This window comes from Chrysemys picta, chromosome 2, assembly GCF_011386835.1.
Source record: "Chrysemys picta bellii isolate R12L10 chromosome 2, ASM1138683v2, whole genome shotgun sequence".
In the NCBI taxonomy this organism is placed as follows: domain Eukaryota; kingdom Metazoa; phylum Chordata; order Testudines; family Emydidae; genus Chrysemys; species Chrysemys picta.
Genome location: NC_088792.1, coordinates 215,538,834 through 215,564,232, shown reverse-complemented (window position 1 = coordinate 215,564,232; position 25,399 = coordinate 215,538,834). Strand labels below are relative to the sequence as shown.

Here is a 25,399-nt window from a genome sequence, read left to right as displayed (position 1 = left end):
ATGTGAAAGGGGTCACCAGTACACAAGTTTGAGAACCACTGCTCTACTCCTATGGCCCTGGACCACACCTAGGGGGAGACAGAGGCCAGCCTAAAGGCTCCAGCCAGGCTTCTTCACACAGGGTCCATGGCAGCTGTGCCTCCCCTCCATGCCCCTTCCCCAGCCACCCATTCTCTTGTCCTACCACTAATATTCTCTCCCCTGGATCCCCACTTCCGGAGGAGAACAATAGCCGTCGGAGAGTCTGGTAAAACGCCCTTCACCCGTGATAAGTAGTGTATTTACCAGCCAATCAGGAAAGCGGATTCTTTTCTCCCTTGTCCCCTATTGGGCCGCCTGCGCAGTCCACGCCCACTCAGGTCGCGCGAGCAGTCTAGCGCTGCTGCGAGCCTCTGACAGTGTCAGACTAGACAGCTCGCGCGGATTGAGTGGGCGGGCGCGCGCGCCCGCCGAAGTTCTGCAGTTGGTCGCCAATCACGCAGAGGCTCGCGCACGTTCCCAACCGCCGCAGTAGCCGGGTCGCTGAGGGGCGGGGCGGCTGTAGCGCGTTCCCCGCCGCCGGCCCGGGAGGAAGGAGCGGCGGGGCGCGCAGGTGACTTTGTCCGCTGGTGGCGACGATGCTGCCGCCGCCGCCGCCCGTGAGACGGGAGCAGGCGGCCGCGATCCCCGCCGGAATGAGCAGCCACCGAGCCACCCAGCAGCCACCGCAGCCTCGCCCGCGGCAGCACTAGGACTCCCCTCCCGACCCCCCTCGGCCCAGCCCCGGGGTCTGCCACTGCCGGCGGAGGGAGCGGGGTGGATTAACCCCACCCCCGCTGGGTGAGGGGCAGGAACACCCGGGCTCGCAGCGCTGAGGCAGCCCCTCCCACCGGCCTCCGCGCCCCCGTTTCACCTGCGCAGCGGGGAAGGGAGCACCGGAGCCCCCAGCGAGCCGCTCCCCTCCCCTGCGCGGTGCAGTGTTTACCGCTACTGCAGCCCCATACCCAACGCCCACCCGGAGCCCCCGCCTTTCCGATAGCACCCTTGTGTACTAGCCACTCGCTCCAGCTTCCCGAGCCCCCGCCGGTCATCTCCTGCTGTCACACGCTCCCCACATCCCTCCGCCCCAGCCCCTTCCCCGCCACCGCCGGCTCGCCCGAGGCCCTCTCCCTTGGCTGGCCCCGCTGCCGCCCCGCTGTGCGCTCCATGGGAGTCTGCTACCTCCCGCTGGGAAGTGCTGCCGCCGCCGGCTACTGCTGGGATTAGGAGGCAGCAGCCCCCGTCCAGGAGGAGGATGTCACTGCTCGGGAAGGTGCTGCGGGTCTCCAATCGCTCCATTCTCGCCTTTATCTTCTTCTTTTCCTTCTCCTCATCGTGCCTCTACTTCATCTATGTGGCCCCTGGGATAGGTAAGCAGGGAAGAGTTCCGCTTGGGCGGGCGGGTGAGGTGGAGGGTTATAAATCTCTTAACTTGCCAGAATCCCCAAGTGTGAGGAATGTAATTGGGACAGAAGCTCAAGGTAAGAGTGTCTGTCTGTGAGTCTGTTTTGCGGGAGGCTTTAAATAATAATGGGCTTTGCATAATACAGCACTGGGGAGATCTTTCAGAGTAACAGGTTTCAGAGTAGCAGCCGTGTTAGTCTGTATCCGCAAAAAGAAGAACAGGAGTACTTGTGGCACCTTAGAGACTAACAAATTTATTAGAGCATAAGCTTTCGTGGACTACAGCCCACTTCTTCGGATGCATCAAGTACTCCTGTTCTTCTTCTTTCAGAGTAAGAGAGAGATGCCACAAAAATGGTATTGGATGGAAGTAAATTTAGGTCTAAAACTAAAGGATATTCCCCTCAAGGAATGATGAGCGAGAGATTGAAGGATAGTTAGGGTAGTACAGTATATGTCTGTTGCACCTTTCATTCAAGGTTTTCAAATGCTTTGTAAACATAAAGTCTATGTCTATGCTTAAAACACTGCAGCTACGCTGCTGTATTGCTTCAATGTAGACACTCTGCCTCCCATTGTTGCAGATTCTCCCATCACTAGTTAATCCACCTTCCCAAGAGGAAGTAGCTAGGTTGATGGAAGAACTTTCACATCAACCTAGTACTGGCTGCACTGGGGGTTGTTTGCTTAATTATGTTGCTCAGAGGTGTGGATTTTTCACACCCTTGAATGATGTAGCTGGGTTGACCTAACTTTTTAGTGTCAACCTGTATGCAGTGGCCATAGCAAGGTAACTGCCTAACCATTGTGGAGTTTTTGTTTTTTGACATCTTAGCAGGGAAAAAGTTTTAAGATGAAATTTCAAGGAATGCAGTGAAGTGGCTTTGCCGATATTTTTGGATGGTTCTACCAGGCATAACAGGAAAAAGTCCATAGGTGCTTGTTTGACTAACAAACATTTTTCCATCACAATTGGCATAATTTGGCTGACATGTCAGTATCATATGAAAGAATCCTTCCCTCCTTACCTCACAGAGTTGAAACAACCAGTGCTACAAAATATCATCTAATAAGCTAAAAGCCCTCTGGTAGAACACTGAAGACAATAGGAATGCAGACTAAAAAAGCAGCACACTAATCAGTGGTTTTTCTTATCAGTTTTACCCAGACATCTGTAGTTACTTAAGATTAGTGTTTCTTGTACTGATACTGTTCTTCATTTAAATGGGACTTCAAAAAATGGTACAAACATGTTAAGAGACTGCTCAGTGACAGAAGAGAACAGCCCTCAGTTAAAAAAATCAGCCTGGCTCTTGATTTATACCCGTCATCAAGTACAGGGGAGCATATTTACAATTTAAGAGGTGTATTTAATTTAAGTGGTTCCAGCAGGGGACAGGGAGCCAGAACTCCATGGCTCTATTCCTGGTTCTGCCATCAGAGTGCTACGTGACTAAAGAATCTTCAGTTTTTGTGCCTCAGTTTCCTCATCTACAAAATTGGGATGATATTTATTTAGCTCGTAAGAGTGCTGTGAGGATTACTTAGGGCTGGTCTACGCTGAAAAATTACATTGGCATAGCTACGTCTCTCAACGGTCTGAAATATCCACACCCGTGAGAGACGTAGTTAAGTCAACCTAATTCCCCGTATAGACAGTGTTAGCTGGATGGAAGAATTCTTCTGTCCACCTACCTACTGCCTCTCAGGGAGGTGGATTACCTACGATGACAAAAGAACCCCTCCTGTTGCTGTAGTAAGTGTCTACGCTGAAGCACTCCAGCGGCACACCTGCAGCATTGCAGCTCTGCTGCTGTAGCATTTTAAGTATAGATATAGTCTTAGGCACCTAATTTTCCCCATGCATTGTATACAAAGCCTAGGGAATCTAACTTGGGAATGTGGATTCCATTAGGTGGAAATGTGTCTAAATGTTAGCAGTTGCAATGCTGAACCTGAGTCGTCTTTGTTGGTCTAGCCCAAGGTCATTTAACTTAGGTCACACATCCTATTAGCCTTAAGAAAACATTCAGTCACTACTGACATAGACTGGATTTGAATGTGTTCTGCCAGTCTGTTTCCCCCTCCTCCCATCTGATCTATTATCATTAGTTCTCTGAGCCAGCCAGCATGCAAAAGCCACAACAATTTTCAGTTAAATTCAGTTACATTTCCATCTAATTTTTTTTTTTTTTTTTGGTGTGTGACTCTTATCCCCAATTCCTGGCCTTAAGATCACATCCATTCTAACAATATTAATGATGCTAGGTTGAATTTCCCACCAGCGAATTTTAAAAAGCAAGGTTATGTATAGTTGTCATTCAACACCCCATCAATGCTGCACTCAAACCAATTCCCCTTCTTCACCAGCTATCTCCCTTCCTCTAAGCACACCAAGCACATCTCCACCTGAATTGTAGATAACCAATGAGAAATTTGAAATTCAACTCCAACTGTGTTTATTGGTTATGTTTGTGAATACACAGGTTTTTATTAGTGTGTGTAAGTGAGAAATGTCCAATTGCAAATGATGTCTGCAAGATGTTTTCCTGTAATGTTTAGGAAAACTTTTGTGTGAAAGGGTGATCTATGTTAGTAATTATTCTACAGTTGGTATATTTAATTTGGAAATGCAGATGGAAATTGTTTAATATCTGTACGTTAGACTAATAAATGCATTCAACACAATGGAGCTTTGCAGTGGTGAACTTCCTCTGGTTCACCAGAATGGAGCTCTTTTCCAGCAAACCACAAGAGATTAATCAGAGGGCAGCTCAACTGTGACCACAGAAGGTTGTTTTAGTGGAGCTGCTTTCTGACATGTTTCCTTCTTTTTGAGACCAGAAAGATATGAGGGGGTTAACAGCAGGAGAGGAGGAGTGTTGAATGAAGAGGAAAAGGTTGGGTTGTATATGGGGTGGTGATGTAGTGAGAAGGAAGAATAATCAGGGAAAGTTGGGGAAGAAGAGGGCATTTTTGCCTTCCCATGTTACATAAGAACATAATAAGAACATAAGAATGGCCATACTGGCTCAGGCCAAAGGTCCATCTAGCCCAGTATCCTGTCTTCCAACAGTAGCCAATGCCAGGTTCCCCAGAGGGAATGAATAGAACAGGTAATCAAGTGATCCATCCCCTGTTGCCCATTCCCAGCTTCTGGCAAGTAGAGGCTTAGAGACACCATCCCTGCCCATCCTGGCTAATAGCCATTGATGGACCTATCCTCCATGAATTTATCTAGTTTTTTTTTTTTTTTGAACCCTGTTATAGTCTTGGACTTCTCAACATCCTCTGACAAGGAGTTCCACAGGTTCCCTGGGAAGACCTACCCTTCTCTAGAAGGAATTCAAGTTTGACAGACCTATTCAGGTCATCTGAATGAAATTCCTCTTTAGCAAACCTTTTATGGCTCACTAGAAGAGGGAAAAGATGCCTTCACAACAAAACTCCTAGTAGTTTGAGTCATACAAAGCTGTAACTCTCCCCTTCTTCCTGCTCCTGTTAGTAGTGGTGCTGGTTAAAATTTTTTCCAGTGGAACAGTTTTCCACTGAAAAATTCAGTTTTGTCAAAATCAAAGGGTTTGCAGAAACATGCCAAAAATTTAATCAAAATCAACAGGAGAGAGTTGAAACAATTTGTTTCGACTTTATCATTTTGATTCATTTTGTTTTGTCTTATATTAAAATATTAATATTTATATGTAATATATATTAACTTCTTTAAAAAGTGTTTGCCTTCTTCAAATGAAGAGTTTAAATAGCCTCAAATTAAAATTTGGAACAAAAACAATCAGTGTCAGAATTTCTCATGCAACAGAATTTTTTTTTTTTTTTACCCTGACCAGCTCTACTTAGTAATGATAAAATCTAAGACACGGGGGTGATGGAGAGGGGTTAGGAGATGGGAGAGATTTTATCTGAACATGCTTCAGGAATGCAGCTACCTATTCTGGAGACCCTCCTGTGGTTTGCAAGAGGAGAGTCCTGAATTGAAGAATCACTGGGAAAACTTCCATATGCATAAATGCAGGAGTGTGTGGATAAAAGATGAGTTTGATTTGTAGAGGGCTATGGATAATATTGGACAGGCACAGAGATTGGTATCAGAGTTGTCCATTGGTCACAAGCTCCCTTCTAGAATCCAGTTTTCTGTCCCTAGTGGGCAGACTCCCTAATTTTGTGGGTTACACTCCCCCACCTTCCCTCAAATAGTTACAATTCGAAATGGAAAATTATTTTTTATTTTTTCATTAGTTCTTATTGCATAAATAAAGGTGGGAAAAATCTTTCTACAGTAGAACCTCAGAGTTAGGAACACCAGAGTTATGAACTGACTGGTCAACCACACACCTCATTTGGAACTATAAGTGTATAGTCAGGCAGCGGCAGAGACAAAAGAAAATAAAGCAAATACAGTACTGTGTTAAACAAACTCCTTTTAAAAAAAAAAAAAAAAGGAAAGGTTTTAAAAAAAAGATTTGACAAGGCAATCAAACTGTTACTGTGCTTATTGAATTTACATAAAGAAGGTTAAAAGCAGCATTTTTTTTCTGCATAGTAAAGTTTCAAAGCTGTATTAAGTCAATGTTCAGTTGTAAACTTTTGAAAGAGCCCCCATAACTTTTTGTTCAGAGTTATGAACTGTTCAGAGTTATGAACAACCTCCATTTCTGAGGTGTTCTACTGTAGTGGTTCTCAAAGTCGGACCGCTGCTTGTTCAGGGAAAGCTCCTGGCGGGCCGGGCCAATTTGTTTACATGCCACATCCGCAGGTTCGGCCGATCGCGGCTCCCACTGGCCGCGGTTTGCCGCTCCAGGCCAATGGGGGCTGCGGGAAGCGGCGTGGGCCGAGCGATGTGCTGGCCGCCACTTCTTGCGGCCCCCATTGGCCTGGAGCGGCGAACCGCGGCCAGTGGGAGCTGTGATCGACCGAACCTGTGGATGCGGCAGGTAAACAAACCAGCCTGGTCCGCCAGGGGCTTTCCCTGAACAAGCGGCGGACTGGCTTTGAGAGCCACTGTTCTACTGTACTTGAAATGTGGCTCATGGGAGTTGGACCATTGGAGCATGGAAGAAAGGGCTGCCCATTGGGGCTGCGGAGCTAGGCAATGGAGTGGAGCTGTTGCCATGTGAGTAACAGAAACCAGGGAGAAGAGTTCTGTGTAGCTGGAAAGCTTGTGTTTCTCACTAGCAGAAGTTAGTCCAATAAAAGATATTACTTCACTCATTTTGTCTCTCTAGGAGCCAAGAAGTCAGTTGGGAGTTAAACTGCTCACCCATGCTCTGTTGGCATGGCCATCCACCCCACTGCTAATCTCTGTGCCTTCACCACATACACACACATTATCCATGTCACTGTATATTTTTCCCCATTAAGCATGTTTCTGCTCAACATTTAACCCCTTCTTCCAGTTGTTTAGTCCAGCAACTGAGTCCTCAGGCTTGTCTACATGATGTTTTAGTCTGCACCACAGGGGTGTAAATTTTAGTCTGCACTAGCATGTCAAGCACTGACTGGCCTGCGTGGATCCTGAAGTTCCCTCATGCATGTTAACATAGTCCCTTTTCAAACAGTGCTATATTAACATGTACTGGAAACTTTTAGTGTGTTCCAGCAGGGTCCACACAGACTAGTTAGTGCACAATATACTAGTGTTAAAGAACTGCGTAGAAAAGCCCCTAGTCTGAGGGACTTCTCTGATACATCAAACTGGAACTTCTGATGAAGCACAAGAATTTTTTTAGAAGGAGCAGCTGCCTTTGCAAGCTGAGTATCTGACAATTTGGGCTTCATCTTCCCATCTCTTCTCTCCCTCTCTTCTGGTCTCCTCCATGACTCCTTTTTTAAATAGGTAATGGAAAGCAGGAAGCAATGAGAGAGGTAGAGTTGAAATCCAAGTTGCCAGTTCAGCGGTTTGTAGGTATCTGATTTATCTGAGCAGCTCAATTGGCTTCTCTTGGTATAGTTCAGTTGGGTTATCCAGAATAAAGGGAATAACTGTTTAATTTTAAAATCAAAGAGGCCTATTTTAAATATTTTTATCTGTGGAATTCGGGGCAGGGGGAGGTGTGATTGATTAGCAGTAGGAAACCAAAGAAAAGTGAGAAACAGGACAAAGCTTACAAAAAGAAAGCATTTAAAAATATTTACTAACTGCAGAGGAAATATTTTCCTAAAAATAAGACAGTCAATTACTCCTGAAGAGTAATCATGACAAATTTGGAGACTAAGTTCAATTAAAGTGTGAAACAAGGATTTTTTATTCTTACTTTATGTTCCAATTTTAATTGCAAGTTTAAATATGAAAGCACTCCTCATGTCTCCATAATTGTAGCGGCATTGAATTTTTTTTCCTTGTTTTAAATCCCTGATTATATTTTAGTGCATTGCGTGCTTTAGTCAACTCTTCCTTCTTTATGTATTGCATTTAGTAGAAAAACTTATGTGGAAAATGAAGATGGAAAATGAATAATTGTCATTTCAATTAGTTTTGTTTCGTACAAGTATCTGTTGAGCCATTTCTCTTATTGGTCTTGGTCTTCTAAAATACCGTTAAGGACACTGTCTGTATTTCGCAAATGGTAGATGTCAGTAGCTTGTACTTAGTTTCTTTTTTGCCCTTATTGTGAGTTTAGCTTTTTTAAAATACTTTAAACCAGGATAATGATTTATTACCACTTGCAGAATTCAAATAATGATTTATCACAACTATATTGTATTCATAATCCATGTATTATAATGGATTATTTTTGAATGAGATATTTTCCATTTACACATTCTGTGAAGAAGTATAACTAATTGGTTGTTACAAGGGAACCTGTAATATTAAAAATCATATTTTAAAACATCTTCACCTGTTTTTGAAAAAAATCTTGGTTTATTAAAATGGAAATAACTCTAGTAATCCAACTTACTTTTCACAATCTTTGCTTATTTACATGCTTCACAAAACAATCACTCTATATTTGAATCTTAGTCCTCATCCTCAAAGGAAACCTGCACAACACCTTCAAAAGATGAGCCTGGGAGCTTAAATTCATGACTTTGCTAGACACTAAAAATCATGGACTGAATAGAGACACTGGATTTATGACTTATTACAACAATCCATAACCTACTAAATTCCCTCCCTCACCTTTTTTTCTCCTTTCCCACCCTATGACTGGAGAGTGTTAACAGGCCACTTCACCTTGAATGGTCTCTTGAACCGTGTGTTAACTACTTACACTAAACAATCTGTTCCACCTTGTATTTAGCTGTGACACTGAGTACATTTCCCAAACCTGAAGAAGAGCTCTGTATAAGCTCAAAAGCTTGTCTCTCTGACCAACAGAAGTTGGTCCAATAAAAGATGTTACCTCACCCACCTTGTTTCTCATATTTCAAGTCCCTTTTAGATGGACAGTAAATGTTAAGCAAGTAGAATCTAGTTGAACACTGAAAAAAAAACCAAACATATTTCTTATACACTCTGGCTGTGTTCTTTATAGATGAAATGGGAGTTGGAAATCGGAGGGGAGAGAAAATTTCTAAATTTCCCCACAATAATGATGCTGTTAATCAATTGTCATGAAACTACATTCACAGGGATACCACCTGCAGTAAGGAAATTACTCAAAATTCTTCATAGACAAAGTAAGGTAGGTAACACAATCATCCAGAATTATTTTCATTTTTGAAATAGTTTGTAAATCTTGATGTCATCAGTGCTAATTAATGGCGATCTGCTTGGTAGAATCGAACATAAGAATGGCCATATTGGGTCAGACTAATGGTCCATCTAGCTCAGTATACTGTCTTTTGACAGTGGTCAATGTCAGATGCTTCAGAGGGAATGGATAGAACAGGCAATCATCAAGTGATTCATCCCCTGTCATCCACTCCCAGCTTCTGGCAATCAGAGGCTAGGGACACTCAGTCATTGATAGACCTATCCTCCCTGAACTTATCCAGTTCTTTTTTGAACTATGCCATAGTTTTGGCCTTCACAGCATCCCTTGCAATGAGTTCCACAGATTCATTATGCATTGTGTGGAAAAAGTACTTCCTTTTGTTTGTTTTAAACATGCTGTCTATTAATTTCATTGGGCGAGCCCTGGTTCTTTTGTTATTTACTCCTTCACATAATACTTTCCTATTGTCTTCCACAACAGTCACGATTTTATAGACCTGCATCATATCTCCCGTTATTCATCTCTTTTCCAAGCTGAAAAGTCACAATCTTTATAATCTTTCTTCATATGGAAGTAGTTCCAAACACTTAATCATTTTTGTTGCCCTTCTCTGTACCTTTTCCAATTCTAATATATATCTTTTGATATGGGGTGACCAGAACTACACACAGTATTCAAGGTGTGGGCATACTATGGATTTATATAGTAGCATTATGATACTTTGTCTTATTTTATTAATGTCTTATTATCTATCCCTTTCCTAATGGTTCCTAACATTATTAGCTTTTTTACTGCTGCAGCACATTGAATGGATGTTTTCAGAGAACTACGAACAATGAAGCCATAATTTCTTGAGTGGTAACAACTAATTTAGATCCCATCATTTTGTATATATAGTTAGAATTTAGTTTTGCAGTGTGAATTACTTTGCATTTATCAACATTGAATGTCATCTACCATTTTGTTGGCCAGTCACCTAGTTTTGTGAGATCCTTTTGTAATTCTTAGGTCCAAAGCAGAGTACGATCTTGAGTAATTTTGTATCATCTGCAAATTTTGCCACCTCACTGTTTACCCCTTTTTCCAGATAATTTATGAATATGTTGAACAGCACTGGTTTCAGTACAGATCCCTAGGAGACATTGTGGTTTACCTCTCTTCATTCTGAAAACTGTCCATTCATTCCTGCCCTTTGTTTCCTTTCTTTTAACCAGTTACTGATTTATGAGAGGACCTTCCCTCGTATCCCATGACTGCTTACTCTGCATAAAGAGCCTTTGGTGAGGGACCTTATGAAAAGATATCTATATCTACTGGATCACCCTTGTCCACATTTGTTGACCCTTCCCCAATCCCCACCCCTCCACCCCATGCCCAAAGAATTCTAATAGATAGTTGAGGAATGATTTCCCTTTACAAAAGCCATGTTGGCTCTTCCCCAATAAATTGTGTTTATCTGTGTGCCTGGTAATTCTGTTCTTTACTATAGTTTCAACCAATTTTCCTGGTACTGAAGTTAGGCGTAATGGTTTGTATTTGCTAGGATCACCTCTGGAGCCTTTTTAAAAAAATTGTCACATTGGCTACCCTCTAGTCATCTGGTACAGAAACTGATTTAAATGATAGGTTACATACCACCGTTGGTAGTTCTATAATTTCACGATTGAGTGCCTTCAGAACTCTTGGGTGAATACCAGCTGGTTCTGGTGACTTATTACTATTTAATCTATCAATTTGTTCCAAAACCTTCTCTACTGACACCTCAATCTTGGACAGTTCCTCAGATTTGTCACCTAAAAAGAATGTCTCAGGGCGGAAATCTCTCTCACATTTCTGCAGTGAAGACTAATGCAAAGAATTCATTTAGCTTCTCCTCAATTGCCTTATCTTCCTTGAGTACTACATTAGAACCTCGATTGTCCAGTGGCCCCACTGATTGTTTGGCAGGCTTCCTGCTTCCGATTTTTATTTTGCTGATGTACCAAAATTGTTTTTAAAACTGTATTTGCAGATTTCTTAACTTCCGATAATCTTGTCATTTCTACTTACTAGTTTTCTAGGAGTCTCCACTGGGTTTAGAAGCTGCAAAATAGCATGTGGAAGTACCTATAAAGCTTACAAAGTATGCATCCAAATGCAGAAGTCCAAGTGTCCATAGCACACAACTTGAAAACTTACAGAATCCAGCTTTTCTAAAAATATTCAAAAGCACTACTTCAAATTCAGGAGAGAGAAAGAAATCAAATATTTTTATATGCTTTTCCAAAAAGTTACTGAAGACTTCCACAAATGAAATTTCTTACTTTCTTACCACCCAAGAATTGGCAAAAATATTTTCATTTAATTACAGCAGAGAGTCCTGTGGCACCTTATAGACTAACAGTGCCAATGCTCCAATATGTCTGTTAGTCTATAAGGTGCCACAGGACTCTTTGTTGCTTTTACAGATCCAGACTAACACGGCTACCCATCTGATACTCTCATTTAATTGAGGACCATGTATCAAATCTCAGGTGGATTGATGTAGATTCAGCAAATTTATAAGTTAGCCGCTGATGGAGATGAAAAAGCGTGTCTTTTGAACCTTTAAAAAAGTGTTTGGGTTCTGAAATCAAATCTTGCTTGCTACAGTGGAGATAATAGTAGCTCTGAAGTGTCTGCACCATGTCAGTGGAGTGCTACGATAATCTTATTTCAGCAGTGTAAATTGTTTCCAATATGTTTCTTCAAAATTCCAAGAGTTGTTATGGTTGCCACTATCTACATAAAAAAACACTTTAAAGTTACTGGGCCACACTATTGAGCAGTTACATAAGCAAACAGCAGTATTACCAAACACAAGCATGCAAAAATAAGGAAGGCCCTAAACCCTCATGATATTTCTTTAAAATAAATTTTGGGTTCTTTTCATTTGTCTTCTGATTTCTGAGCCTGTAGAGAGCAATTGGTTATGTTTTCAAGCTCTTCTCAATTACCATGAAGACTAAAAAATCTGCTTTAGATGAAAGCTGCAATTTCTGGACAGTCTCTTGCTTCCAAAAGCTAGGGTTTAAGAAAAACGACAAATTTTGCCTAACTTATGATAAAATTGTAAGAGTTGGCAACACTGAAAAAACATTATCAATTTTCCACTTATGGAGGGGAAAAGTGACATTTTTACATTGGCAAAACCAATTTGGGAATAAAATTTACCCCAAATTTGGCACTACACCTTTCTTTGGAAACAGTCTTCTCTCTTCCTTCCTCATTGTCTCATTACTCCTAGAATACCCTGGAAAACATGTCTCTTAATCTTTGCTAGGCAACTGGTTTACCAAAAGACCTGCACTAAGAATGTCTTCGTTAGTTAAAAACTAGTTAAACTATTGCGCTCTTCTTAATAGATGTTTTGTGCTAATGCTACTATTCCCAATAGACAGAAGTCATTACCATTTATTTTCATTAAGATAAATCAAGTTCCAGGAGACTTCCTAATAAGGGAGCCATATTGATATAGCATTTCTCTGCTAAATAAATAATACTTCAATAGTATTTTATTTATATTATTCACAAGAAACAGCATTAAAAGAACATTAAGATTGTAAGTCAAGCACTCAGAAGTTAGAAAATGCCAAAATGAAGGTTGCCTTTGCCATCTTAATTTGGCCTCTTCTGCAGATGGTTATTATATGGATTTTATCTTTATCACAGGATCACTGCCCATTCAGTGCTCAAAAGGGAGAGTGTTCACCGAGTGGATATGCAATATCTCTGTTTTATCCTCATTGTTTAACATGTGGCTTCATGCATTATTTACTGCTTTGATTATAGAATTTCCTGAATTTCCTTTATGAGCTTTTCTATGGTTCTCATCACTGTAATTCTGAGTGCTTCACAAAGACTAATGAATTTATTTTTAAAATACCCTGTGACAGGGTGGATTTGATTTAAATCAGATCCACCCTGTGACAGGGTGGATTTGATTTAAATCCGATCCACCCTGTGACAGGGTATTTTAAAAATAAATTCATTAATTGATTTAAATCACTAGTCTGACTCAAATTAATCATGGATTTCTACATAAAAGTGTATTCTTGTTGGTTGTTATAACCTTAATACATATTCTTCATAACTCAGATGTAGGTTTAATTTTTAGAAGGTATAGACTATACATTTTTAAGTGATTTATTTTGAAAACTTTTCAGATTAGTTGTACAGCTATATCAGAAAATGAATAATTGTTTGATAATTTCATTTACCAAAGGTAATTGAAGCAGATACTTATGAAGTCATTGGGAGGTGAACTATCTCCAATTCAACAGGTTAATCATTAATATTTGGAGGATTTTCTTGCCATGCTGTATTAGGAGAACATCACCAGACAGACATTTAAATTGTTTTATTTAACTAAAACAACAATGTTAAGTGTTCTGGATTTTTTCTTCAACAGCAAACATATAATACTTTAACAAAACAAGCATATACATTTTTGAATTTAGTTAAACATTCAAATATTTTAAAATCAGGTTTGTTTTTGTTTGTTTTTTAACTAAAATAGTTAAATTAAATATTTTAAAAAAACAACCACAAAAATTACATTGACTAGGTCAGCCAGGTCAACATGAGAAACTTAAAATATTGGCTTCTGCAGCTAACTCATTTGTCTTCACCTTCATCTTCCTGTTTGTTCATAATCTGGAAAAGAAAAACAAGCTTTCCTGTTTTTTCAGGTCTCAAACGATTTCTCAATTTGGAATTAATTTGTCCAAAGGAAGAAAATATTCTTTCTACACCAGAAGAAGAAGCTACTGCTGTTAAAAGTGAGATTATCACTTCAACAGACTCTGAATCCAAGTGCTTAAGTGACTTCCACCAGGTCACTGGTGTGACTTTCTTTAAAACATCATCAGCAACATATATTTCTTGAATGGTTCACCCTTAGGTCTGAAGTTTATTATAGTTGGCATTATGGCTGGATGTACATGTCATAGCCAACTCCTCTTCTTCAGAAGTTAAGGTTTGTCCCTGGTACCGAGTATATTTGCAAGAAAATGAGCTGGAGATAGTGCTTGTCCCAATCATTTTTTTTAATGCTTTTAATTTAACTCTGTCATATTTCTCTTTTTAAGATCTCACTCAGTTCCTTACAAATTTCAACAGCGTCAGCAATAAAACAGCTGTTTCCCTGCATTTTGTTCAAGGCTACAGAAATAGGCTTCAGGGTACTCGGCATATGTTCAACATTTCTCTTAAGCCCATTGTTGAGAACTTTGGCTGTGACAGTGCCATCTATTTTTTCATGATTTTGTTCACAAACTGTCATCAGATTAGGCCAGTTCTTGTTATAGTGCTCAAAACAGTCCGCTACTGAGTTCCAGAGCACGTCTTGTGGGAGAGTTAGCTTGGTTCCTCCCACTTTTTTCAGAGCAGCTGCTGCTGCAAAGTGGTTGTTCCAGAAATAAAGGCAAATGTTGTTGAAATTGCAAAATACTTCTGTAACAATGAAGTCTTTGGCTAGGAGGTGCATCAAATGAACACTGCAACCGTATGTTATTAGCTTGGGACTCTCTTCACTCTCTTCTAAATAATTTCTTCTCATCTTGGATACATTTGCAGCATTGTCTGTGACTAAGCTCCATACTAGACATTTGAATTTTTTTTCACTATTTGTTATAGCTTTTACTGCTACTACTTGTAAGTATTCTGCTGTGTGTGCATTTCCTGATGTATCAATTGTTTCTGTAAGGAATACATTCCCTCCTTCTATTGTCACACAAGCACATACAACAGGATCATTGTGGACATTGCTCCATCCATCAAGACTCAGGTTAACAATTTCATCCTCTAGACCTTTTGCACACTGCTCAATTTCTCTTTCATACTCTTTATCCAGCAATTTGCCTACGACATCTGCTCTGTTGGGTGGACTGTATCCTGGTCTTAATCACTGAACCATGTTAATGAGGTGTGGGTTCTCAATCATACGGAAAGGAGAGGGTTTTTTTTCATCAGTTACCTCTTTTTGTAATCTGCTGGTTCTTACCACAAACTTATCTGTGGTTGTTTCTGGATGATGGAATTTTTTTTTTTCTTTTTGCTACAGCTGATATACTGTGGCTATGTGACATGATGTGACTGAAACACTATCATTGGCAGATAACTCTGAAACTATAGAAAATGATGGTGATCTTGAAGGTAGTCAGTCTTCAGAATCCTTTATGTTGAGGATGGCTTCTCCTAAACAAAATAAGTCAATGCAGTTGTTTAATTGTTATTACCATACTGCTCATTTAGCATTGCTCACTGCATTCACTGAGACTCGGTACTACTTTAAAGGTGAAATTGTAAAAGGAAGATCTGCCTATTTCAGCTATTTATTTTTTATCACAACTGCATCTAATATGATAGTGCCATAGAGTAACAACTATATTTTTTTTGCTCAAACATGAGAATTCAAGAATAGTCCAGAAGGAAGACAGGCAGTCTTTAAGAAAAAAGTGTAGTAAGTGAAGGCCCTGATAAAGGCTCAGTATGAGGCCTGAGGCATGAACTAAAGTAATGGTCAAGACTTTGCTAACATAAAGCAAAGTTCAGCTGTGAGCAAGAGGCAGGCCCTGCTCACAGAAGCTGGCAAGGAAAGGGCTGATGTATAAATATATATTCATCTAGCATAGTTAAAGTATAAACATGGTACCAAGACACACCATACCGGAACATTCCACAGATAATATGGAACAGGCCGACCCATCCCAATGACAGGGGCAAAAGGGTAAAATGATGGATAGAGTTGTTTTGATCGAACCAACAGGTACAAGGTGCGAGGCGGCACCTTACTACATAGGGAGGTTGTACTTTGCTAGGTGAAGGGGTTGCACCTCAATACGTCAGGAGTGATGTGTAACTTGTTTACCCGTGTATAAAAATGTATCCCTGGGGTGGTGTCTTTGTCCGGCCACGGGGGCAGTGGAAAGTCCCGCCACTGAGCCGGGTCCTTGCTAAGAGGCACTTTCTTGTAGTATGCCCTGAGTTAGGCTCAGAAACCTACAGGGAACTGCAATTGTGTCCGAGGTCGCAATAAACCTACTCGATGTGATTTTGCATCTTACTAGACTCTGTGGTTATTAGCTGACACAGCAAACCCGACGAGAACCCCTATCTGCAGAGCTGGGACCGCACACAGAGGGAACACATGCACGCAGCCGAGTGATATCAACACAGGAGAAAGCAGAGCACCACACCAGTAGCATCTGACAACAAGAAGTATGAAATAAAAAAGTTTACCAACCTGAAGTCCCTGCATGTTCAGACATCTTCCTTTCATCATCTTCAACTCAGCTTCCTCCTGAGAAGGAGCATTTCTCATGATGCTGTTTCATTCGGGCAATCAGGCCTTGCATTTCTTTGTTACACTGTTTGCATTTTGCACGCATGCCTGTCTTACCCACAAGTAGAAGAACTTCATTAAAATATTCCTAAACTGGGTCACTTTTACAGCCTGCTGCCATTATAGGTTTTTCTCTTCTAGTGGGAGAATGGTATGGTCGATCTCAAATCAATGAAGGCTACACTCAGAAAGACCTCAAGACTTCTGGAATATGCTGCTCAAACAGTTTCACTTTTGTTTCTATTGCCTGTCCCTCCCTTCTCACATTTATCTCCAGACTTCTCCTTGTCCAGATCTATTCCACCCCTAACAATCTTCTATTCATTGAACTTTTTGAAACTTTGCACTTTTAGAGAGAGGTAAGGGATTGACTCTGCGTACACAAATTTACAGAGAGACAATAGGGTTGTCTGTTATTTTTTACCTCTATATATGTATTTATTTATTTTAAAACATTTTTTGCTGGTAATGAGCATGTTATCTCTGGAGAGACAAATCCACAGTTTGAGAACTAAGGATCTTCGATGGTATCTTCTAGACTGAGCACTGAATCCCATTGGGTAGATAGAAAGATTAACCTAAATAATCTATAGAGAAGCCCCTAGCACCCCCCATAAGATTGGGTCCCTAATCCATGAACTATTGGAATTCCTTTACAAAACTTTTCTTAAACATTACATGAATATATTGTCTCATACTATAGAATTAGAATTTATAATCCCTATTCCATGATGAGATATCTTTGAGCTATAATGTATCTTAATTAAAACTATCTTTAGATAGATTTTCCTCAAAAAGCATTTACATTTTTTTTTTAAATCAGTGATTTTTATCCACCCTTCCCTGTGAGGTGAAATTGTATTTTCCCCATTGTATAGATGAGGAACTGAGGCCCAGAGACAGTTGCTTTTAACTGTCTCCTGATCAGCCCACCTCAGCAAACTACACAGCTAGTGAACTACAGAAGCTGGAGATGAAAAAGACCTATTAGTTAACTTTTCCATCCTTTCTGTTAATGTAGAATGGTTCCCTATAACATTCTCAAGTGTTTTATCCAGTCTAGTTCTAAATAATGTCACAAAAGATGGAGCCTTTTAAGTCTGTAATCCAAGTACTTTTATGGCCCCAGACACTCTTTTTGACTGTATGGATGCCCATAATGCAGCAAAGTAACTACAATTAGAAATAATAGTATCTTTTTACATGCTGCAGAAGAAAACTTAACTTAACTCTAGGGGACTTTTTTCTCTTTGGGGACCTGGTTGAGGGAAAGTCATCTCAAATAAATGATTTTTGCATTTATTTACGAATGTGGTGAGGACTGTGGTTATTCTTGCCTATTTTTTTTATTAACCTTGTGTTCTGTAATCTGCTCTTCAGGAATGCTTGGCATTTTTAATAGTGAAAGTAACTTCATTTACAACATTTTAGAATTGCAGTCAAAATTTGGAAGCAGCAAATATTTTAGTGTGTATATCCAAAGCAAGGAGTTCAAAAACCAAAGTACATTACATTATTTTTAGCTTGTCGTCTTGGAATATTTGAAGGTATCCAAGGAAGGAGCCATATGATCATGAGGAAAAAGAGGGGCAGATTGGGAATATTTGAAAGGACTGCTCTGAGATTCTTCCATTGTAATCTCATCCCATGTTTACCAGAAAAATAAACTTTTTATTATAGGAGTCATGTTTTTAAAACATTATTTTTAACCTTGAGGGACTGACCCCTGAGGGAAATCTGATTTAAAAACAAGTTACTTGCCTAAGGGTAAAGAGTTGTCATTGAATTATTAATTCAAGTAATTGATTTTTACAGTGGCTTCTAAGGAAAAAGTTTTCATTAGTTGGAAAATCTTTTTTTTTTTTTTTTTTAAATGGAGATATCCCATCTCCTAGAACTGGAAGGGACCTTGAAAGGTCATCAAGTCCAGCCCCTTGCCTTCACTAGCAGGACCAAGTACTGATTTTCCCCCAGATCTCTAAGTGGCCCCCTCAAGGATTGAACTCACAACTCTGGGTTTAGCAGGCCAATGCTCAAACCACTGAGCTATCCCTCCTCCTTGTATCTTTTAAATACAAGCTCAGGGAATTAATAGTCTCTGGAGATTTCCTGACAGGCTAGCTATAAAAGCTTCAGACAAAGCAGAGAAGCTAGCAGGAAAAGCTCCAGTTTGAACAGTTGGAATACAAAAGTGCTATTTTAAAGCTGACCACTTAAAGTAGTATTTTAAAGAATATTAGAGGTAGAGTAACCATAACTTCAAACATTCTCCTGGTGAGAATCTGATTCTCACTCTTGGGTCTCAGACCTTCAGTGTGAGAATGGCTGGGAACTCCCAAAACTTAAGGCTAAAACTTCTTAATGTGACTAGTGATTCTGAATCCTTCCCCATGGACTAAATCTCAATGCGGTGGGAAGGCTTGCATGCCCCCATGACCCTGAGAGCTGTGCTGGTGGCAGCATGACTCCTGGTATGGTGACCCATGCCAGACAAGAGCCAGCGTAAAGGCAGTCCACCAGCCCTCCTGTTTGGGGGTTGGGAGTGGGATAATACTCTACGCCTGTTTTGTTTTTGTTTAAGTTTCTATGGGGATGTACACTACTGTTTTTTAATCAAAATGTTGTGTGATACAATATCAAATACCTTACAGAACTTTTATCAGCCAAACTTGAAATCTCATCAAAAATATATCAAGTTAATTTGACAAGATCTATTTTTCATAAACCCGTGTTGATTTGCATTAATTGCATTACCTTTCTTTAATTTTTTTAATTGAATCTTGTATCAGCCGCTCCATTATCTTGCCAGAGATCAATGTCAGGCTTATAAATACCCGAGTCATCCCATTTACCCCTTTTAAATATTGGCACAGCACTAGCTTTGTTGCAACCTTCTGGAACTTCCCCTGTGCTCCAAATCAACATAAATGGTCCAGTGAGTGCCTCAGCTAGTTTTTTGAAAACTCTGGGATGCAAGTTATTTGCATCTGCTGATTTGAAAATAAATATCTTTCTTTAGTATCTTCTGTTTCTAGTCTTTTAGAGATACTAGTGGAACGGAACGAGTGTTATCACCATATATTGAGGTTGTAGCCTCAGTTCCCCCCCCCTCCCATACAGAACAGAAATATTTATTTAATAGTTTGACCACTTTTGCCTTATTATTAATACTGCCATTTCCATCTAGTAATGGACCAGTACCATTGTCAAGATTATTTTTGTTCTTAATATATTTAAAAAATCCTTCTTATTGTCCTTAACTCTCCTGGCCATGGATTCCTCTGTATCCCTTTGTTTCCCTTATCATTTTTTTTTCTTTTACAATTTCTAGGTTCTGATTTATATTCATTACTATCAAGTTGTCTTTTCTTCCATTTGTTAATATTTTAAAAAAATGTATAGCTGCCTTCACTTTCCCTCTATACCAGGTCAGTTTTTTTTAACCAGCAAGGCCTTCTTTCTCGGTTATGGTATTGTGGCTTTTGGGGCATCTTGTAAGGTGTTCTTAAATGACTTCCAATGATCATTCAAATTTTTCTGATGAAATTCTTCCTCCTAGCAGATTGGCTCAAAATTGTTTTCAGCTTTATGAAATTGCCTTATTAAAACACTAAGTGTCTGGGCTTTATTGGGCTTGCACATTATGAATATGATCAAAACTTGATTACTTGTACTTAACTACCATTTATTTTTAGTTCTGTGATCAGTTCCTCTTTATCCGTTAGGAACAAGGTCTAATAAGGAATTCCATCGTGTTGCTACACTTTGAGTTAGGATAGTATCATATGTAATGTTTAGAAATTCCCAGGATGTTTTAGTTCTGGTAGTGTGAGACCTCTAGCAAATGTCACTCAAATTGACGTCCCCCATAATTACACAGTTTTTTGTTTTAAATATTATAGATAGGTGCATAAGGAGGTGGTCATCCTATTCCCTAGTGTGATTTGGTGGTCTGTAGTAGACCACCAACTAATACCCCATTTTGTGCTTTATATCTGTTGGGCTATTGAACCATACCCAGGTCAGACCAGTGGCCCATCTAGCTCAGTATCCTGTGTTCTGACAGTGGTCAATGCCAGATGTGGAGAAAGTGAATAAGGAAGTGTTGCTTACAGCTTCACTTAAGACAAGAACCAAGGATCACCCAATGAAATTCATAGGCAGTTTTAAAACAAACAAAAGGAAGTACTTCATACAACACATAGTCAACCTGTGGAATTCATTCCCAGGGGATGTAGTGAAGGCCAAAAGTATAACTGGGTTCAAAAAAGAATTAGATAACTTAATGGAGGATAGGTCCATCAATGGCTATTAGCCAAGATGGTCAGGGATGCAACTCCATCCTCTGGGTGTCCCTAAACTTGTGACTGGCAGAAGCTGAGACTGGATGAGAGGGGATGGATCCACTTGATAATTACCCTGTTCTGTTCATTCCCTTTGAAGCATCTGGCATTGGCCACTGTCAGAAGACATGGTCATTCTTATGATCATAAGCATTTTGAGTTATCAGTGACTCGGAAACAGGTAAAACAATTTTTTGACATAAAGTGCCACTGGTCTTACCCTTTTGCCTACTTGATCCTTCCTAAATAGGTTATAACCATTGATTTTAATGTCCAATTGTGTGAATCATCCCACCAGGTTTCAGTAATACCAACTAGATCAAATTTATACTTCTGTAGTGTGAACCCTTCTTTATTCTTTCTGAGAGAACCAGATGGCAAATGGCTTTCTTATCCCATGGGATGTATAGAGTTTAAAAAAAATTCTTATCCTGAATTTGGATGAAAAGTCAATCTCAAAATTTTTCATGATTTTGTTTTTTTTAAGTGGGTTCATCAAAACATTTCATTTGGATTTTGACTCTTTTTTAAACATTTTTCTAATGTAAATTAACTCAAAATTTTGAAACAAAAGTAATTTTTACTTCTCAAAATGACCTCTCTTGTTTAGAAATCAAAATGGGAAATTTATAGAAACTGTTTTCCATGAACAGTTTTGGTTTTGATGACCTAACACTTTCTGATTTGGGGAAAAAAAAAAGTAAAAAAAAATCCTACTAGCTCTGCTTTGCAGATCTTCATAACATGTCCCCTAATGAAGAGGGATTCAAAATCCTGCCTGGTTTTGTTAGGATGTTCTTTTTCTCAACTAGCCAAACTTTTATTTTTTGTTCTTTTTATGCGGATGCAGCCTTAAATTTTGGGTTGCATTTGGCTTGTAGGCACCTGATCCCCTCTTTATTAAATTACAAAATGAAACAAACAAAACCCAAAACAAAATAACAGTAACAAAAAAATACTGATTATATAGCTTTGACCTCTATCTTCCTTGCTTTCTAATGTAGTATGCATTACTGATCATTTTATTAAATGGACATGTTCCTTGAATTGCTTACCATCATCACAGGATTTTCACTCTTTTAAGGGAAAACTAGTCACCTTGTTGTTCTGTGTATTTAAAGGTATATGACACAGGATTTTCTTTCTTCCTCTCAGGGTCTGGAGGTTTAATTTTTGAGTATGGAGTACAGAGCAACAGAGAAAAGAAATCTGGCTTGCAGCAAAAAGGAAAAAAAAGAAAATTTTACATGTTGCAATGCTTGTTTTGGTGGAATCATATGGTCAAAATAGCAATTAATAATTTTAAATGCCCACTGCATTAAGACACATGAAGATGTATGTTTTAAATCAATTATAATGTGCTTGTGGCCTCATGCCTTTAGCCACCTGACTCCTGTATTAATCAGTCAATAAACACACATTGTCTTAAAGTTTGTTATACTTAGTACATACAGATGTCAAAGAGGACTGAACAGTTATATAGTAAAATTACATTGAAATGTCCCACCAGGAAAGAAGGAAATATGAAATCTAGCTTTCAGACACAGAAAAATAAAATCTTTGTTGATTTGCATCTATCTATCTAACATATATATGAATGAATGGTCAAGATGCTCAGTAATGCCCTCTAATCTGAGGGGAGAGGCCCCTGAGAGTGGTGAACATTATAAAGGCAAGATTTTCAAAGCACTCACCTCTTCTGATGGTGCTTGTTTGACATAAAGGAGATGATAGTTTTGGTATTAGTGTACTGCCCATCACCACCTCTGCCAACAAATTCATATAGATGTAAATAATATGGTGGATGGAATTCTCAATTGGTTTGCTTTGAAAATGGATTTTTAGCTGTTTTTTAATGCAGTTTATCAGCTGGAAATATGAGTCAGTGCCATGTGACCAGCCAGATTTCTATTCAAAAGGTTTTATTGGGGGGGTCCTTATTAGTGACACTATGTTGCTATGCTGTAGTCAGTAGAGAAATTTTTCAAAAGCATGAGTCTTTGCATGCTTGGCATATGTGAAAGGACAGCGATGATCAACTTTGCTACCCGGTATGAAAACTGATTTTCAAAAGGAATTTGTCCATCCACTTGTAGATTACTGAAGTCGTATGGATCCCATTTAGGCTTGTGCCTATTTAGAAGGCAACAGAACATTTTATCTTTCTGATTTGTGTGTCCATCTCATTTTTCTATTCAGGCCAAAGATAGTATTATATGAGCTCTGTATATGGCTTTGATTACTGATCTGAGAGACAGGATTCTTGGTTCTGTTACTGATGTGCTGTCATCTTGTGTGAATCAGTTAAATTGTCTGTCTGTACCTGAGTTTACCAACCTGTAATGTCTCTAATAACTATAGGGTTACCATATTTTCTGCCTCCTAATGGAGGACACTCCAGGGGACCCCGCCCCAACTCCGCCCCCTCCCAAAGTCTCCGCCCCCTCCCCTGCTTCCCGCGAACATTTAATTCGCGGGAAGCCTGAAGCAGGTAAGGGGGGGGTGTGGGGGGAGGAGGCGCGGCCCCGGCCGACCACCCCCGGCTCCCCGCCCCGCGGGCCTGCCTCCCCGGCCCGGCTCCCAGCCCCGCGGGCCCGGCCCGGCTCCCAGCCCCGCGGGACCGGCCCGGCACTGCGACCCTGGCCCGGCCCGGCCTGGCCCCCGGCCCGGCTCCCGGCCCGGCACCATGCCCCCGCGACCCCGGCCCCGCACAAAGAGGCCCCGGCCGAGCCTCCCGATTTTCCCGGACATGCCTGGCTTTTGGGGATTTCCCCCCGGACGGGGATTTGAGCCCCCAAAAGCTGGACATGTCCGGGAAAATCCGGACGTATGGTAACCCTAAATAACTACTTCACAGAGAAACTGACTTTTAGTACAGCAGAGCCCTGTTTAGCTGATCTAATTGAGACCGGAGCCAGATTGGATAATCAAAAATTCAGGTAATCTGAAGAATGGGAAAGTGCGAGGCTGCAGCACCATCTAGAGACCACAGGAGATTACCCACTTCTGAACCTTTGTGTGCTGGTTCCTTGATTAATAAGGAGAGCCAAATAATGGAGGATCCAGTAAACAGGGTTATACTGTATTTTGAGATTTTTCAATGATTGGTGTTATATAATTGTAAAATGGCATAGCTGCTAGTTAATACTTCCAGCTGGTGGTGAATGAACAGAGGTAAATCTTAGCATACCCTTACAAACAGTCAAGAAGTAGGAAATAGATGCTTTTGTGGGTTACGGTTATTTCTCTTCTAAAAATATTTCTCTCTCTCTCTCTTTCTCCTCTAAAATATATATAACTCACTATGGGTAAATTGATTTTTAATGCTGTATCTTAATAGGTTTTTTGCAGGGTGGAGGAAAATGAAATAGTGTTAAGGTTTCAATTACTATTTATTAACTTGATATTTTTACCCTTTCAGTTAGGTCTAGAAATATGAATTAATGTTTTTCCTCTTGTCTGTATCTTGATTTTTACCCTAAATATTTTTAGGTTTTACTCTGTGTATCCTACTCTTGGCCTAATAGGTTTTTGAGGGCTAATCTTGAACTCCAAGATCGTTCAGTATTGATTTGATGACATTATACATTGGTAAATACTAAAATAAAATGAAATACTATTGAATTACGTTTAACATGAAATAGTCACTTTTGTGTTTAACAGCAAACACCTATCTCTTTATGGTGCAAGCTCGAGGCATAATGTTGAGAGAAAATGTGAAAACAATAGGACATCTGATCAGATTGTACACTAATAAAAATGCTACTCTGAATGGCACAGGTAAGAATATTTCCTATTTAATTATTTTAAAAAAGTTGTCTGTTTCTTCATGACAATGACATAGCTTGTTTATACATAGGTTTACAAAAACCTAGCTCTAAGCACCCTTCATTTCTCCCCTCCCCCCCATACTCTCCCAACTTTGAGGAGTAATAGGGAAGGGAAGAGTGGTTACTCTTTACAAAGTCACTTGTGAAACTGAAGTTAAGTTTTCTTTAAGAAATAGGTTTATCAAGAGCTGGGGTAAATAGATCAGAATTCATGAGGATCAACTTGATAATGATTTAGAGAATGTTTTTATATTCACTGTCGGAACTTGCAGCAAACATAAAGTTTATGCAGTGATGTCAGGATAAGATGCAAAACAGTCCCCCCCAGCATAGTGATATATTGATGAGAAGCCATTGGGAAACTTTCATTTTTACAAGAATAAACTGTTTTTTTTTTTCTTTAAGATTATCCTGAAGGCAACAATTCCAGTGACTACCTTGCTCAAACAACAATGTATCTTCCAGAAAACTTCACATATTCTCCTTACCAGGCTTGTCCAGAAAAGCTGCCTTACATGAGTAAGTTTATAATCTCACCTTAATTTATAGCCTTATTTATTGCATCTGGTTCCGTTAAACCAGAATGCAAACTATTAACCAGAATTCTTGAATAAAACTCACTTTAACATATATAATAATGCTTAGCAGAATTTGGCCCAATATTCTGACTAATACCTAATGTTTTGATATACATTTTTTTCTGTGTATTGTGTTCTGGCATTTGTTCCACAATTAAGACAGTATTCAACACCTACAGTTAGAGTGCAT

At 39.8% G+C, this 25,399-nt stretch overlaps 1 protein-coding gene across 4 annotated transcripts in view; it reads left to right on the top strand.

The window, feature by feature from the left end:
- Positions 1-432: 432 nt before the first annotated feature.
- The window catches only part of B4GALT6 (beta-1,4-galactosyltransferase 6), a 50,392-nt gene continuing 25,425 nt past the window's right edge, over positions 433-25,399 (top strand). For 2 of the 4 annotated variants that reach the window (XM_005279988.5, XM_042854862.2), the window contains exons 1-3: positions 515-1,388; positions 24,465-24,581; positions 25,037-25,150. In XM_005279988.5, the coding sequence (XP_005280045.1) occupies positions 1,274-1,388; positions 24,465-24,581; positions 25,037-25,150 (346 nt within the window). In that variant the 5' untranslated portion in view covers positions 515-1,273. Of the gene's footprint in view, positions 1,389-8,925; positions 9,063-24,464; positions 24,582-25,036; positions 25,151-25,399 lie in introns of those variants that run through there. The other 2 variants (XM_065585428.1, XM_024105465.3) reach the window with 2 other exon arrangements.